At 48.2% G+C, this 16,563-nt stretch overlaps 1 protein-coding gene across 10 annotated transcripts in view; it reads left to right on the forward strand.

The window, feature by feature from the left end:
• Window positions 1–16,563, forward strand: part of PUM2 (pumilio RNA binding family member 2) — a 334,312-nt gene that overhangs the window by 65,285 nt on the left and 252,464 nt on the right. For all 10 annotated transcript variants that reach the window (XM_030198823.1, XM_030198814.1, XM_030198820.1 and 7 more), the window contains one exon: window positions 9,993–10,095. In XM_030198823.1, the coding sequence (XP_030054683.1) occupies window positions 9,993–10,095 (103 nt within the window). The remainder of the gene's footprint in view (window positions 1–9,992; window positions 10,096–16,563) is intronic.

The following is a 16,563-nucleotide window of genomic DNA, read 5'->3' on the forward strand; positions in this document are numbered from 1 at the left end:
AGTAGTAGTAGTAAATATTTACAACATAGTATACCCATGGCACAGTTTTTAAGGTTAAAGGAAAAAATTGTCTTACCTGATAATTTTCTTTCCTTTAGTAGCAGCAGATGAATCCAGAAACTGGTGGGTTGTATCTGTTTACCAGCAGGTGGAGATAGAGAAAACTGAAAGAAATCAGTGATCCTGGACGTCCAGCCCCCTCTTCGTTCAGTGTATTTCGCATGACAAAGCAGAAAACTCTGACAAAAGAACTGGAAACCTTCCTCACAAATGAACCATCAATCTCGAACTGTGACTTAGAACATGTCTCTGTCCCATCTGTATTATTTCTTTTCCCAATCTGGGATTTTTTTTTTTTTAAACACTGCACCTGAAAAACTTAACAGGAGATAAACAACACATAACGCAGCAGAACGATAGGGAGGGATCCTGGATTCATCTGCTGCAGCAAGAACCCCCTTAATCAATCATCAGAAAGGAAATGGAGTACTGACCTGTGTGCCCCTTGGACAGTGGCACTGGCTCCACCTCCCCATCAAGTGAAGGGTCCTCACTGGTCCGTCGACCGCTGCTCTTCTGGCGGGCGTAGAGCCCCAAGACTCCAGAAGAAATCTGTGACAGACGTGGAGAAATCGAATGCATCTCTGACCTCATGGAGAAGCCAAGCAAAAAGCATTTACCCCACGCAGAACGGCGCTACTCCCAGGATGAGCTCAACGGCACACCTTGCTCCCCAGAGCCGAACAGACACAGGTTTCCTTTTTTTTTTTTTCTTTTTTAAAAAAGCGGCTGACAATGGCTTTGCTACCTTTCTTTTTTTTTTCTTGTGAGGAAGGCCACAGCAGCATAGAAACCTAAAGGGAGCAGCCTGGACTACGGGAAACTGGGGTAAGGCAAGGACCTGAACAACAAGTATGCCTTCAAAGTTGGTACCACCAGCCACACACCCCCTGGCTCAACTGGCCACCATGGCCCAGGAGCCTTCCCACGGTAGAATTCAGGAGCTGGAGGGAATCCGTCCACCACCTGCTGGAGATAGAGATATACTGAAGAAAGAGGGGGCTGGACGTCTATGATCACTGGCTTCTTTCAGTGTTCTCCATCTCCACCTGCTTGTAGACGGATACAACCCACCAGTTTCTGGATTCATCTGCTACTGACGCTGTGGAAACATTTGTGCACAGACCACAGCTGTCTGTCCATCAGCAGGCATTGGAATTGAAAAATAGGTTTAGGCAAAGGGAGTATCCAGGTAGAATAGTGCATAAAGCATATAAAAGGGCTATGAACGCATAGCGTGTGTGGTTGTTTTAACAATCTAAAGAATCTCAAGAACAGAGAATAGCATGTGTCCTCTCCTATTTTGCCCAGGTCAATCAGCTCCATACAATAATAAAAGAGCATTGACACATTTTATCATTACATTCAGTATTGGGTAGAGTTCCCAGGTTTGCGTTCACTAGAGGATGCAATCTAGGGGAGTTGTTTAGTGATACCAAGTTCATCGAGTATACTGAGCCCATTTCTGGGGGAAACATTGGGTTCAGTTTAATCACCATATTTCTGATTTATGGTTTGTAGTTTTGATGCAGATCAATCTAAAACTGGGAGATGATGTTTCTCTAGTGTTGATTAGGAAGGCACAGAAGTTGATTTATGACTGGAACACTGTGGAATCTATGGGTCTGTGTAGGTAAGTAGAGTGGGGGTATATATGGGGGTGGAACTTCCGCAGACACCAGATCCCTTTGAGTCAGCAGTTTGTCTGTGGTACCTGCAGGAGTTCCTCCCTGCTGTGCTTTCGGAAGCTATTTTGAAACTGCTATAGTGGTAAATGGGGTATGAATGTGTTTACAGGTAGTAGTTGTTTTTAGTGAGATTTGTTAGTCTTGAAGTTTTTTTTTGTTTTGTTTTGTTTGTTTTTAGAGTCTTTTCTCCTGAAGAGCTTGTGTAGAGAACAAGACAGTTTGTGGATTGTGGACTAAGTTGCTAATGACTGGATTGTGCACTTGATGCAGTGGAATTGTTTGACCCATAATGCATCTTTTGAATTAAAGTGGAGGTTTGGTTTGAGCACCAACCGATAAAAGTTGACTGACATCATGGATTGTTGACGCTGGATTTGGAGGAGGAGCTAACTTACTGAGAGACATATCACAGGTTCGATACAGAGATCCTAGATGCCCACGTTGTAGGATTTGACTTGGGTGAACATAGATGACTCCTTTGAACCAGTTTGGACATCTTGAAATGATTTTCCTTAAGTTGCGTGTAATTTGATGAGAGTTGGTGTGATCTTGCAGTTGTATATTTACCTGTCATTAAACAACTAGTCAAAGGAAGTTTACAATTTTGTATGAACAGATTTCTTGATATTTGCTTAGGATTATTAATAAAGTTATATATTTGAGAAGAAATTATTTTGTTGGATAATTTGACAAGAGATCTTTGGTAGTTTTATTTGCAGTATCTCTGTACAGGGTTCTCAGTGGCTAGATCCAAGGACAGGAAGAACAATATATTTGGCACACCATACTACTTGTAAAGCTGTTAATGAAATGTATGTGGTCACATACATTTGTGTATAAAGCTTTCTTCGAGGACAAGCAGGCTGCTTGTTCTCACTGATGGGTGACGTCCACAGCAGCCCCTCCAATCTGAATCTTCACTAGCAAAAGCCTTTGCTAGCCCTCGCGCGCCGATGCGCACCGCGCATGCGCGGCCGTCTTCCCGCCCAAAACCGGCTCGTGCCGGCCAGTCTTCTTTTGTCCGCGCTTGGTACGGTCGTGTTACGCCGTTCGCACCCCTTAAGTCGACCTCGCGCGTCTCTTTTTGACTTTCGCTAAAAAAAAAAAAAAGGATTTCGGAAGAGGACCTTTTCGGTCTTTTTCCCTTTCCTCTATCTTCAGTTTTTGCCCCGGTAAGTTTTCTTTCGTCTTTGGGGTAGGCCCTTTTGAGGCCTCGGGTCGAATTTTTTTCTCCCCCTCGCTTTGGTGCCTACGGCAATTCCGAGTTTTGATTTCGCCGGCGTGATTTTTCCGCCCATGTCATTGAAGTCTCCCAGCGGCTTCAAGAAGTGCACCCAGTGCGCCCGGGTAATCTCGCTCACTGACAGGCACGCGTCGTGTCTTCAGTGTCTGGGGGCTGGGCACCGCCCACAGGCCTGTAGTCTGTGCGCCCTTTTACAAAAGCGGACTCAGGTAGCGAGATTGGCCCAGTGGAACGTTTTGTTCTCGGGCTCTTCGTCGGCACCGGGAGTATCGAGTGCATCGACGTCGACAGCGTCTAGACCTCCGTCCTCGGCCGCGACTGCATCAAGTGCATCGAGGCATCGACCCTCTGCATCAGGGCTGAGACATCGGAAGGCTGCTTCGGCGGTACCGGGACCTCCACTTCTGCTGATGTCGTCGGACGGTGGTGCTTCGACTGGAGTGCAGGTGAGGGCTGTCCATTCCCCTGCTGGTGGCGGTGAGCCTTCGGGTGGGTCTCCCCCTACCCTGAGGGCTCCTGCGGTACAGCCCCCCCCCCCCCCCCCCCCCCCCCCCCCGAGACCGACCTTCTTCGGCCTCGGCCCCGAGGAAGCGACGGCTGGATTCTACGTCCTCCTCGTCGGTGCCGGGAAGCTCCGGTGACATGCTTCGTTCCAAGAAGTCGAAGAAGCATCGACACCGGTCCCTTTCCCGTATCGGCACCGAGAGCTCTGGGTCGCCGAGGGAGTCGGCACCCAGTAGGCATCGGCACCGAGAGGACCGCTCACCCTCTGTCCAAGAGGTGTCGATGCGCTCCACTATGGACAGCCCGGAACAGCGTCCACGCCCGGAACAGACTCTGACATAGACACCTGCATCGGCTTCCACGTCTTTCTCCACAGCCGCTCTGCACGAGAGTCTCCGGGCCGTCCTCCCAGAGATCCTGGGAGAGCTGTTGCGCCCTTCCCCTCCGGTACCGGGGATGCTTGCGCCACCGGTACCGTCGAGTGAGGCGCCGGCTGGCCCCTTGCCCGGGGTGAGGTCTCCGACATCGGTGCCGCTTGCGGTACCGACTGCGGTCGCCTCCCAGGAAGGCTCCCCGACGACGTCGGCGGAGGGAGCTTCGCCGGTGCGGGCGAGGGAGTCTACCTCTCGACGCTCCCACCGTGGCCATGGTTCCACGGAGTCGAGCCGGGCACGGCTTCAGACACAGGTCCGTGAACTTGTGTCTGATACCGATGGCGAGGCCTCGTGGGAGGAGGAGGAGGACATCAGATATTTCTCTGACGAGGAGTCTGATGGCCTACCTTCTGATCCCACTCCCTCCCCTGAAAGGCAGCTTTCTCCTCCCGAGAGTCTGTCTTTTGCGGCCTTTGTCCGGGAGATGTCTACGGCCATCCCCTTCCCGGTGGTTGTGGAGGATAAGCCCAGGGCTGAGAAGTTTGAGCTCTTGGACTATCCTTCTCCACCTAAGGAAGCGTCCACAGTACCCATGCATCATGTCCTCAAAAAGACGTTGCTGGCGAACTGGACCAAGCCTCTAAGTAATCCCCACATTCCCAAGAAGATCGAGTCCCAGTACCGGATCCATGGGGACCCAGAGCTGATGCGCACTCAGTTGCCTCACGACTCTGGAGTTGTGGATTTGGCCCTAAAGAAGGCTAAGAGTTCTAGGGAGCATGCTTCGGCGCCCCCGGGCAAGGACTCTAGAACCTTAGACTCCTTTGGGAGGAAGGCCTACCATTCTTCTATGCTCGTGGCCAAGATCCAGTCTTACCAGCTCTACACGAGCATACACATGCGGAACAATGTGCGGCAGTTGGCGGGCTTGGTTGATGCGCTCCCCCCTGAGCAAGCCAAGCCTTTTCAGGAGGTGGTCAGGCAGCTGAAGGCGTGCAGAAAATTCCTGGCCAGAGGAGTTTATGACACTTTTGATGTTGCGTCCAGGGCCGCTGCTCAAAGTGTGGTGATGCGCAGGCTCTCATGGCTGCGTGCCGCCGACCTGGAGAATAGGATCCAGCAGCGGATTGCGGACTCGCCTTGCCGTGCGGATAATATTTTTGGAGAGAAAGTCGAACAGGTGGTAGAGCAGCTCCACCAGCGGGACACCGCTTTCAGACAAGTTCTCCCGCGGCAGCCTTCAGCTTCTACCTCTACAGGTAGACGATTGTTTGGGGGAAGGAAGACTGTTCCCTACTCTTCTGGTAAGCGTAGGTACAGTCCTCCTTCTCGACAGCCTGCGGCCCAGGCTAAGCCCCAGCGCACTCGCTCTCGTCAGCAGCGTGCGCCTCAGCAAGGCCCCTCGGCTCCCCAGCAAAAGCAAGGGACGAGCTTTTGACTGGCTCCAGCAGAGCATAGCCGACATCCAAGTGTCAGTGCCGGGCGACCTGCCGGTCGGAGGGAGGTTGAAAGTTTTTCACCAAAGGTGGCCTCTCATAACCTCCGATCAGTGGGTTCTCCAAATAGTCCGGCAAGGATACACCCTCAATTTGGCCTCAAAACCTCCAAATTGTCCACCGGGAGCTCAGTCTTACAGCTTCCAACACAAGCAGGTACTTGCAGAGGAACTCTCCGCCCTTCTCAGTGCCAATGCAGTCGAGCCCGTGCCATCCGGGCAGGAAGGGCTGGGATTCTATTCCAGGTACTTCCTTGTGGAAAAGAAAACAGGGGGGATGCGTCCCATCCTAGATCTAAGGGCCATGAACAAATATCTGGTCAAAGAAAAGTTCAGGATGCTTTCCCTGGGCATCCTTCTCCCCATGATTCAGGAAAACGATTGACTATGCTCTCTGGACTTGAAGGACGCCTACACGCACATCCCGATACTGCCAGCTCACAGACAGTATCTGCAATTTCAGCTGGGCACACGTCACTTCCAGTACTGTGTGCTACCCTTTGGGCTCGCCTCTGCGCCCAGAGTGTTCACAAAGTGCTTGGCTGTAGTAGCAGCGGCACTTCGCAGGCTTGGGGGTACACGTGTTCCCATATCTCGACGATTGGCTGGTGAAGAGCACATCCGAGGCAGGAGCTCTACAGTCCATGCAGATGACTATTCGCCTCCTGGAGCTACTGGGGTTTGTGATAAATTATCCAAAGTCCCACCTTCTTCCAGTGCAGAAACTCGAATTCATAGGAGCTCTGCTGGACTCTCGGACGGCTCGCGCCTATCTCCCAGAGACGAGAGCCAACAACTTGTTGTCCCTCGTCTCGCGGGTGCGAGCGTCCCAGCAGATCACAGCTCGGCAGATGTTGAGATTGCTGGGCCACATGGCCTCCACAGTTCATGTGACTCCCATGGCCAGCCTTCACATGAGATCTGCTCAATGGACCCTAGCTTCCCAGTGGTTTCAGGCTGCTGGGGATCTAGAAGACGTGTTCCACCTGTCCACGAGTTTTCTCAAATCCCTGTATTGGTGGACGATTTGGTCCAATTTGACTCTGGGACGTCCTTTCCAAATTCCTCAGCCACAAAAAGTGCTGACCACGGATGCGTCTCTCCTGGGGTGGGGAGCTCATGTCAATGGGCTTCACACCCAAGGAAGCTGGTCCCTCCAGGAACGCGATCTGCAGATCAATCTCCTGGAGTTACGAGCGGTCTGGAACGCCCTGAAGGCTTTCAGAGATCGGCTGTCCCACCAAATTATCCAAATTCAGACAGACAACCAGGTTGCCATGTATTACATCAACAAGCAGGGGGGCACCGGATCTCGCCCCCTGTGTCAGGAAGCCGTTAGCATGTGGCTCTGGGCTCGTCGCCACGGCATGGTGCTCCAAGCCACATATCTGGCAGGCGTAAACAACAGTCTGGCCGACAGACTGAGCAGGATTATGCAACCTCACGAGCGGTCGCTCAATTCCCGTGTAGTGCGACAGATCTTCCAGGTGTGGGGCACCCCCTTGGTAGATCTCTTCGCATCTCGAGCCAACCACAAAGTCCCTCAGTTCTGTTCCAGGCTTCAGGCCCACGGCAGACTAGCATCGGATGCCTTCCTCCTGTACTGGGGGGAGGGTCTGCTGTATGCTTATCCTCCCATACCTCTGGTGGGGAAGACTTTGTTGAAACTCAAGCAAGACCGAGGCACCATGATTCTGATTGCTCCTTTTTGGCCGCGTCAGATCTGGTTCCTTCTTCTTCTGGAGTTGTCCTCCGAAGAACCGTGGAGATTGGAGTGTTTTCCGACCCTCATCACACAGGACGAAGGGGCGCTTCTGCATCCCAACCTCCGGTCTCTGGCTCTCACGGCCTGGATGTTGAGAGCGTAGACTTTGCCTCTTTGGGTCTGTCAGAGGGTGTCTCCCGCATCTTGCTTGCTTCCAGGAAAGATTCCACTAAGAGGAGTTACTTCTTTCTATGGAGGAGGTTTGCCATCTGGTGTGACAGCAAGGCCCTAGATCCTCGCTCTTGTCCTACACAGACCCTGCTTGAATACCTTCTGCACTTGTCTGAGTCTGGTCTCAAGACCAACTCTGTAAGGGTTCACCTTAGTGCAATCAGTGCATACCATTACCGTGTGGAAGGTAAGCCGATCTCGGGACAGCCTTTAGTTGTTCGCTTCATGAGAGGTTTGCTTTTGTCAAAGCCCCCTGTCAAGCCTCCTACAGTGTCATGGGATCTCAATGTCGTTCTCACCCAGCTGATGAAACCTCCTTTTGAGCCACTGAACTCCTGCCATCTGAAGTACTTGACCTGGAAGGTCATTTTCTTGGTGGCAGTTACTTCAGCTCGTAGAGTCAGTGAGCTTCAGGCCCTGGTAGTCCAGGCCCCTTACACCAAATTTCATCATAACAGAGTAGTCCTCCGCACTCACCCTAAGTTCTTGCCAAAGGTTGTGTCGGAGTTCCATCTGAACCAGTCAATTGTCTTGCCAACATTCTTTCCCCGTCCTCATTCCTGCCCTGCTGAACGTCAGCTGCACACATTGGACTGCAAGAGAGCATTGGCCTTCTACCTGGAGCGGACACAGCCCAACAGACAGTCCGCCCAATTGTTTGTTTCTTTTGATCCCAACAGGAGGGGAGTGGCTGTGGGGAAACGCAGATTGCATTTCCTTCACTTACGCCCAGGCTGGGCTGGCTCTTGAGGGTCATGTCACGGCTCATAATGTTAGAGCCATGGCAGCGTCGGTAGCCCACTTGAAGTCAGTCACTATTGAAGAGATCTGCAAGGCTGCGACGTGGTCATCTGTCCACACATTCACATCTCATTACTGCCTGCAGCAGGATACCCGACGCAACAGTCGGTTCGGGCAGTCAGTGCTTCAGAATCTGTTCGGGGTTTAGAATCCAACTCCACCCCCCTAGGCCCATGTTTATTCTGTTCCAGGCTGCACTCTCAGTTAGTTGGATAAATTGTTAGGTCAATCTCAGTTATGTCCTCGCCGTTGCGAGGCCCAATTGACCATGGTTGTTGTTTTGAGTGAGCCTGGGGGCTAGGGATACCCCATCAGTGAGAACAAGCAGCCTGCTTGTCCTCGGAGAAAGCGAATGCTACATACCTGTAGAAGGTATTCTCCGAGGACAGCAGGCTGTTTGTTCTCACAAACCCGCCCGCCTCCTCTTTTGGAGTTGTGTCTTCCCTTCTCTTTGTCTTGCTACATATGAGACTGGCCGGCACGAGCCGGTTTCGGGCGGGAAGACGGCCGCGCATGCGCGGTGCGAATCGGCGCGCAAGGGCTAGCAAAGGCTTTTGCTAGTGAAGATTCCGATTGGAGGGGCTGCCGTGGACGTCACCCATCAGTGAGAACAATCAGCCTGCTGTCCTCGGAGAATACCTTCTACAGGTATGTAGCATTCGCTTTCACATCCAATATCACCAGCAGGGCAGATCCAGAAATAATATCCAAATCCTGTATCAAGTTCAAAAAATGAGAACTATCCCATATCTAAGGTTTAATGTTGACCATTAACAGTAGCGAACATTGATCTGTAAGTTGACAGTGGACTTTGTGCTAGTACGGCTGCTCTGGAAAATTTTGAGGATTTCTATGTTTTTTTATTTCAGTTTCCCCAATATTGACTGGATAAATATAAAATCAGGGCATTCTAGGGAGGTTAAAGTTCCTAAATGAAGGACTGCTTTATGGAACAGCTGGTTTAGGAACCAACAAGAGGGGCGCATTTCTAGATCTAGTCCTTAGTGGACCACATGATCTGGTGCAAGGGATAATGGTGTTGAGGCCAGTTGACAACAGTGAGCATAGCATGAACAAATTTAATAGCTGGAATAAGTACACATAGTAAATCCAATATGTTAGCGTTTAATTTTTTAAAAGGAGACTATGATAGAATGAGAAAAATGATAAAAACAAAAACTTAGAGGAGCAGCTGCAATGGTCAAAAATTTACAGCCTAAACCAAATGTGATCTACTACACTGGAGTTGCTAAACTTCAGCTGTCTTTTTCCATTTGCAGAACACAGACCATAGAAGTCTTGTCTGGCATCGGCCTTAGCTCCCTCATGCAGAATTTGGTGACCCTACTTTCAGCCTTTTTCCTTTAGGTCATTGTAATATCTTGTGACATGCTGACAGTGATGCTTTGAGAAGGTAGGGAGAAGTAGCATCCTCTTGAATTTTAAGGAAGCAAGTTTTTCTCCATTTTCCAAATCTATCCTTTCTCTTCCATGAGCATTCTGTTTGTATAGATCCCCCACTGTTAGTTGCAAAATTCCAACAGTAGTCTATTGAATCATAATCAGTTACTATTTCTGTTATAATCTACAATTAACTTCAGGAGTTTGGATCTCTGGAACCTAATAGAGACATGAATTCAGTGTGACTATTTCATATTCTCCATATTTTTCAATGTTACATAAAACTGGCTTATTTGATAATGAATTACATAATGGTCCTTACCAGTTATGCCTCTCAGAGATTTCTGTCATACTCTTTGACATTTGTTTTTATATTGGCCTTTTTTCAAGGGAATTAGATATTTAGGCTTAGTCTTAAATATAATTATAAGTAATGGCTCTTATATTAACATGTAGTTATTTCCTCCCAACAACCTTTCTCTTGAAATAGCTTTTACCTGCCAAAAAATTCTGGGATCCTGATGATGCAAAAGAAGGACAAAAAGGGATTTTCCTTGGCAATGAATGGAGGGAACATGCATGGGGAGCATCTCGTAAGTGGCATTTGAATTATCAGTTTATTTTATGAACTAGTTGTTGTGTTGTATCCCTGTCAAAACGATTTATACGTTTTGGTGTTCTAGGAATCATTTGTAGTTTTTTGCCAAGTCTTAAATGTCAGTTCTAATTGATGGAATTTCTATCTCCTTCACACTCAGGACTTGCATCTTGATTCATGTGCATATAACACATACAGTGTTTGTTGAAATGTAGTTAGTTGTCAGAGTTTGGAGGAAGCAGAAATATGCCAGTTTATGAAATGTCATATATTTTACAACTGTTCTTAATATTTGGAATGACCAAATAATCATGTATGTAGATTATATCGATTGTAGCAAGATGGTGTCCATGCCTTCATCAGAGTCCATATAAACACACATTTTAACAGTACCACAGAAATTAAATACATGAACTGACCAGCTATGGAAAGTTCTGTATGTATAAGCTAAAAAGAAACATGCATTAAAATTGGCAAGGATAATATGTGTAATGGTGTCTCCTGTTGATGATGACATATGAGGTGTCATTTTAAAAATAGGGTCTCAGATATTTATTGAAACTTTATACAAAACAAATTTAGGTAGTAGTTGTATCCGAGTTTTCTGTAACGTCCTTTGATTGGTCTTACCACATCAAACAATCTTTGACTCACAAATGAGATAGTAAGTGCAACTTACTGTTGAAGTTGCAGTGTTTGTTTTTATTCAGTTTTTATGCTTGTGTTTGCATGTCTTCCAAGCTTTGAGGATCCAAGTGGCAGAGGTATTTCCATCCGACTCTTAGGGGGATAATTACTAAGGTGCAGTAAAAGTCAGGCTTTTACCACACCTTAATGTACCACGGAAGTGACTGATCCGCATAGTTCAGTTAAACAGGTTAATCACTCCTATGGTATGTGTATAACACTGCTTGGAATCAACCTTGATAGCATTATTCTACCATCCTGGGAGCGTTTAGCTGCAAAGCTGGGGCCCGATTCTCCTGGGCATCTCTTAAAGGATATTCAATTCAAAACCAAGTGTTAAAAAAAAAAATTGTAAAAAATGTTTATTGTGAATATGATGTGCTCAGTATGTATGACTAACACAAATGTGGAAAACAGATCTCTAGCCACTAGTATCTATCATCACACATTTGGCTTATGTCTATTCACAGTTCAGAATCTGTTCAAAGAAAAACCTTCATTGTAACACAGTGCATAAGGACATATCTGCATAATGTAACTCTCAAATGACTTCTTGTTGCTGCATGATGTTACATTTATCCCAAAAGCCTATTCTTTGATAGATACTGGCTGCCAATGTATACAGTGTCCCAACTCGGATCCAAGTTGCATCACCTACGTGGCTTTTTCAGGGGATAACTATAAAAAATAAACTTCCAATCACAAAATTTTTTTTTTTGAAACATTTAAAAGTTCTGGTTTTGAATTGAATATTATCCCAGAAATTATTGCTATCTTTTAAAGGGGCCAGCCAAAGACAGTGAGCTACCTCTACCTGTCTTCACCTGGAAGGCCCCTCCCCAAATATGCAGGTGCTGTGTCGTTTCCCCCCCCCCCCCCCCCCCCCCAGGCCTATCTTGAAATATCCTTGTGGTGTAGTGGGGTTGGGCAGGAGTGATCCTCAGTTTCTCTTGCTGGTGCTAGGTTCAAAATGGCATCATCCCCTAACACCTTCCAAGGCACTGCTGCAGATTATCTTGCCACCTTTATATGACACATGGATCTCAGAGTGTGCTGGCGAAATTGTTTAGTTTGTCTGAAGTATCTCCAATATAGCATTCAGGATCCACATCCATTCAACAAAATAGACAATATTTGTGCCTGGCAAAGTTTAACCTTAGTAAGTAGTCTTGCCCCTTTCATCCCAGAGTTATTGACTCACTCTGTCGAAGGAGGATCTTGCCTTGATAATCCATTGTTTAACCCTGTCAGCAGTGGCATAGTTAGAAAGAATTTGTCAGTTGCAGTCGGTAGAGTGCCCTCAGTGGAACCTGTAGGCTTTCCTCAGGCTTAGACAAAGTTAGCTGGTACATTAGGTGTCTTTCAAGATGCTGAATTAAAGTGTCTAGCTGCTTGGGTGCAAACGGTCTAAGATAATCTGGATGTCTTTGTTAGTGGACTACTAGTTTAAGTCATCAACAACAAGTCCCTGACCACTGATTTCCACAGCCTTAGAATGATCCTGTAGACTCTTCAGGTTGAGTGAGCTTGAACCTAATTGTGACTGGATGCAAACGTATGGATCCATATCCTGGAAGGAATACAAAAGCATCATGGAAAGAACTGTAGAGAAGTGTAGTCTGTAGTTTGTAGCTTTATTTTTGCCATTTGAAACTCAAAAGAGGATTTATCGCATACACCTTGGCTCATATCTCTTCATGCAAAAAATTGATGGAAAACATTTAGGTTTCTGGAGGATTTTCCCTGCATAATTGCAGCTGATTACGTTGACTCTGTGTGTTAGGTCTATAAAGACCATATATAAATCTTGATTTGGTCAAGGCAGTTTTCCTGCAGCTGCCTTGCCAGAGTCCCTTGGCCGGGTCTGAATCTGTGCTTTGTTTCTGAGAGAATTCTGCCCACAGATAGCTCAGTTGTTTTGTTGTTGAGAATTACTCCTGCCAGCATTAGATAGAAAAATTTCATGTTGGTTAGTGCAACTGGTTTTCTTTCTCTTCTTTTGTACTGTAGGCTATTTTTAGGTACGTAGCCCTGCATATTGAAACGCATAGCCTTCTTTACGGCTACTGAAATGTTTTTAGTGCAGGTCCAGAAACTCTGAAACCTGGGGTTTGCCCATCACGTGCATGTCATGCCTCATGGTGTTATAGGCAACATTGCTCCCAAGGTAGTGGGGATGGAGGATCCACATTTCCCAAGGCTGACATATTACAATTAATAAATTCAGAAAAAAATACTTTCTGTCTTTGTTGTCTGAGCATTGCTTTGGTCCTAGTGTCTCTCTTTTTTCCTTAACTCACTTCAGGATCTCCTATCCTTTTGACATCTCCTGTCTGTGTCCAGCATTCATCTCTTCTGTGTGTCTCTGTTCTTATCCCATCTCTTGTTTCCAGTATTGCCCCTCTTTATCCCTGTTCCTATTGTTCCCTTCATGGCCAGCATCTCTTCTGTGTCTGTCCCTCCACATGTCCAGCTTTTCTCTTCCCTTCCTTCTGTACCCCACTATCTGTGGTCTCGCATCTCTCTCTCTCCCTCCCTCTGTTGGTCCAGTGTCTGTCCTTTTCTCTCCTCCTTAGTACAGCCTCTATCTCTTCTTCCCCCTCCAAGTTCAGCCTCTCTTCCCTCTCTTTCTTCTCCCTTTGCTCCAAATTTCTCTCACACGCTGCAGCAGGTCACAGCAGAGTGTGCTAAAAGCTGTCTTTCCTCTGCTGCATCTAGCCTCTCTGATGCAGTTTCCAGTGGGCGGGATGCAACAGAGGAAAAGCTCCACCAGCCAGAGAGGTAGCTTTCAGCATTCTCTCTGCCATGACCTGCTGCAGCATGTGGAGGACTGGCGAGAGGGCTCAAACCATGCCAAACATCCACCACCTCAGCAGTTCACGCTGGAAGGCTTAGTGGCCTGGATTGCAGACTGCCGTTTGAGTAGCCCTAGCCCTGGTCTACTTCTTCATGCTGCTATTCTTCTAGAACCTGATTTAAAATTTGTCCTAAAACCTTATTCCTTAGCCTCTGCAGCAGATGAATCCAGGAACTGGTGGATTGAGTTCATCTACCAGCAGGTGGAGATAGAGATAATGAATTGAAGGCAGTGATACCTGTTGGCCAGCTCCTCTTTCATTCAGTTTATCTCTATCTCCAGCAGATGGTAGATGGCTTTCAGCAGCTCCTGGGATTCTTCTGTTGGGGCTACTCCTGGGCTCGGTGTGCCAGTTGAGTGTGGGTGGTGTTTGGCTAATGGTGCTGTCTTTGGGGCCATACTCCTGTGTCCTGGGTTCCTGCCTCACCCATGTCCCCTTCTTTCTGCCGGTTTTGTCCTGAGCTCTTGCCTTCCTCACCAAACAAACAATTAAAAAAAAAAAGAATTGAGGGGAGCTCTTTAGCCTATAACTTCTGTAGTTTAAAAAAAAAAAAAAAATAGAGAACCGGGAAGAGAAATGCTAGGGGAGCTGCATGGTGGAATTTCTTTGTGCTGCCTAGTGGTTGACCGGGCAGCAGATTGACTTTCTGGGAGGTCCCACTGCTGCCTTGGAACACGCCGGCTTCTTGGTGAGTGCTGCTCTGTTGGACCTTTTGGTGTGTCAGTACCATGCCCTGTGATAGAGGTTGAAGTGGTGAAAAGATGTTCCCATCGGCGGTAAGCAGCACTCTGCTGAAGAACATGCAGGATTGGTGTTTGGCGGCCTTTCTTAAGCGCGCCTTTGAGGTGTATGCACTCGCCCTCCAAGCCTCTATCGGCAATTCGTATGCCGCCAGAGCATGCCTTAGCTGGTTTCAGCGGGCGCTTGAACAAGACCAGGATTCGGGGCTGGTTTTCGTGAGCTCCTTGTCCCATATGGAGTCGAGGCTTGCCTTCTTGGCTGACTTCCTGTACGATTTGTTGTGTGCCTCGGCCAAACAGATGGCACCGGTGATGTCTTCTTGCTGTTTGTTGTGGCTGTGTCATTGGACTGTGAACATGGTGTCTAAGCAGCGTCTTATGCGTCTGCCCATTCGAGGTAAGCTGCTGTTTGAGGAAGATCTCTTGAAGATTGTTAAAGACTTGGTTGACTCTATGACTAGCAGCTCCAAGGATAAATCCAAGACCTCATTGAGGATGAGGTCGCTAGACCCTACCTGTGGGAGGGTCAGTGGGACCTTTCCAGCGTTCTCATTTCAACAGCGTTCTTCCTTTTGAGGGGACAAGTGCCCCTCCTGTGCTGCAGCATGTCAGGAAGTGGGTGGCTGCCCAACCCAATGATGGGGTCCGGATTGCTTTTTTGTGCCTGATATAGGCAGTAGGCTGACTCGCTTTCTACAAAGAGTGGACTATAGTTGCTTCTGATCAGTGAGTGTTTAGATATTGTTCGAAAAGGTTATTAAGCTGGAATTCACCTCTCCCGTGCACGAAGTGTTTCTGGAATCCCAGTGCACCACGGCCTCTAAACGTGCGGCAGTCTTTGCTAAGTGCAGTTGCTTCTGTACCTGGGGGCGTGGTGCCAGTGCTCCCTCCCAAGGTTCGCTTGGGTCGCAATTTGATTTACTTTGTCGTCCCTCGGAAAGATGGTTCCTTCCGACCCATTCTCGATCTGGAAGTTAAATAAATGTCTTTCTGTGTGACACTTCTGTATGGAGACATTCAGATCCGTGGTGGCAGCAGTGCAACCAGGGGAGTTTCTTACTGCCCTGGATCTCAAGGAGGCCTACTTGCATATCCCAATTTTGCCGCCTCATCAGCACCACCTGGTTCTCTCACGGGGTCTGATTTACCCTTTTCCCAAGAGTTTGTTTTATTGCTCCATCGTGCTTATTTGCTGAAGTGCTCTTCCTATGGGATTGGGGCATTACCTGACATGGCAGCTTCTGTAGGTTTCTCCTCTTCGGGGAACGATGCCTCTGCTTCCAAAGACAGGTGTTGGTCTGACTCGGATAGGCAGATGACCTGGAGACCTTCGCAGAGGCAGAGCCTCTCACGTTTGCAGATGACCCCTCAGCAGTCCGGGTGTTCCTTGGTGTTGCAGGTGGCTGTTTGCGGTTCTTATGCGTCTGGGTTAGCAGCCGATGGCTCAGCACTGTCTGGCTTGGTGGCTGCAGTCGGTCAATTTGCTGTCCCTGAAGACTCCTGAGTGGATAGTGGTGATCACCGATGCCAGTCTCTCTGGGTGGGGGGGGCATTGTATCCCACATTACCACAAAGGCCTCTGGTCCCGGATGGACGTGCAGTGGCCCATCAATCGCTTAGCATTTCGGGCTGTCCGCAAAGCTCTTCTGGTGTTTCAGTTCCTCCTACTGGGGAAAATCAGTGAGAGTGCTCTCCGACAACATGACAGCAGTAGCTTACATCAACCATCCGGGGGAGGGGGGCATGCCGAGTCCTCTGCTGGCAGAGGAAGCAGAATTACCTCTCTGGTGGATGGAGACTCTCCACAGCTCACATTGCTAGCATGGAGAATGTACAGGAGAACTTTCTCAGTTGCACCACTCTGGTTCAGGTTGAATGGGAGCTATCGCCGTCAGCCTTCCAGTTGATTGTGCAGCGCTAGGGAACTCCCAGCCTGGACTTGATGAGGACAAGCATCAATACGAAGGCTCCTCGCTTCTTTAGCAGAAGAAGGAGCACAGCATCGATGGGATAGACACACTTCTTCAACCGTAGCCGGAAGCAGTTCTGATTTACTTCTTTCCTCTGTGGTCCCTAATCGGCCAGGTGCTCCGTCGTGTTCAAGCTTACCGGGATCAGGTAATTCTTGTGGCCCAGGAGACTGGTTCACGGATTTGATGCACCTGTTAGTGGATGAGC

This window comes from Microcaecilia unicolor, chromosome 3, assembly GCF_901765095.1.
Source record: "Microcaecilia unicolor chromosome 3, aMicUni1.1, whole genome shotgun sequence".
Taxonomy (NCBI): Eukaryota; Metazoa; Chordata; class Amphibia; order Gymnophiona; family Siphonopidae; genus Microcaecilia; species Microcaecilia unicolor.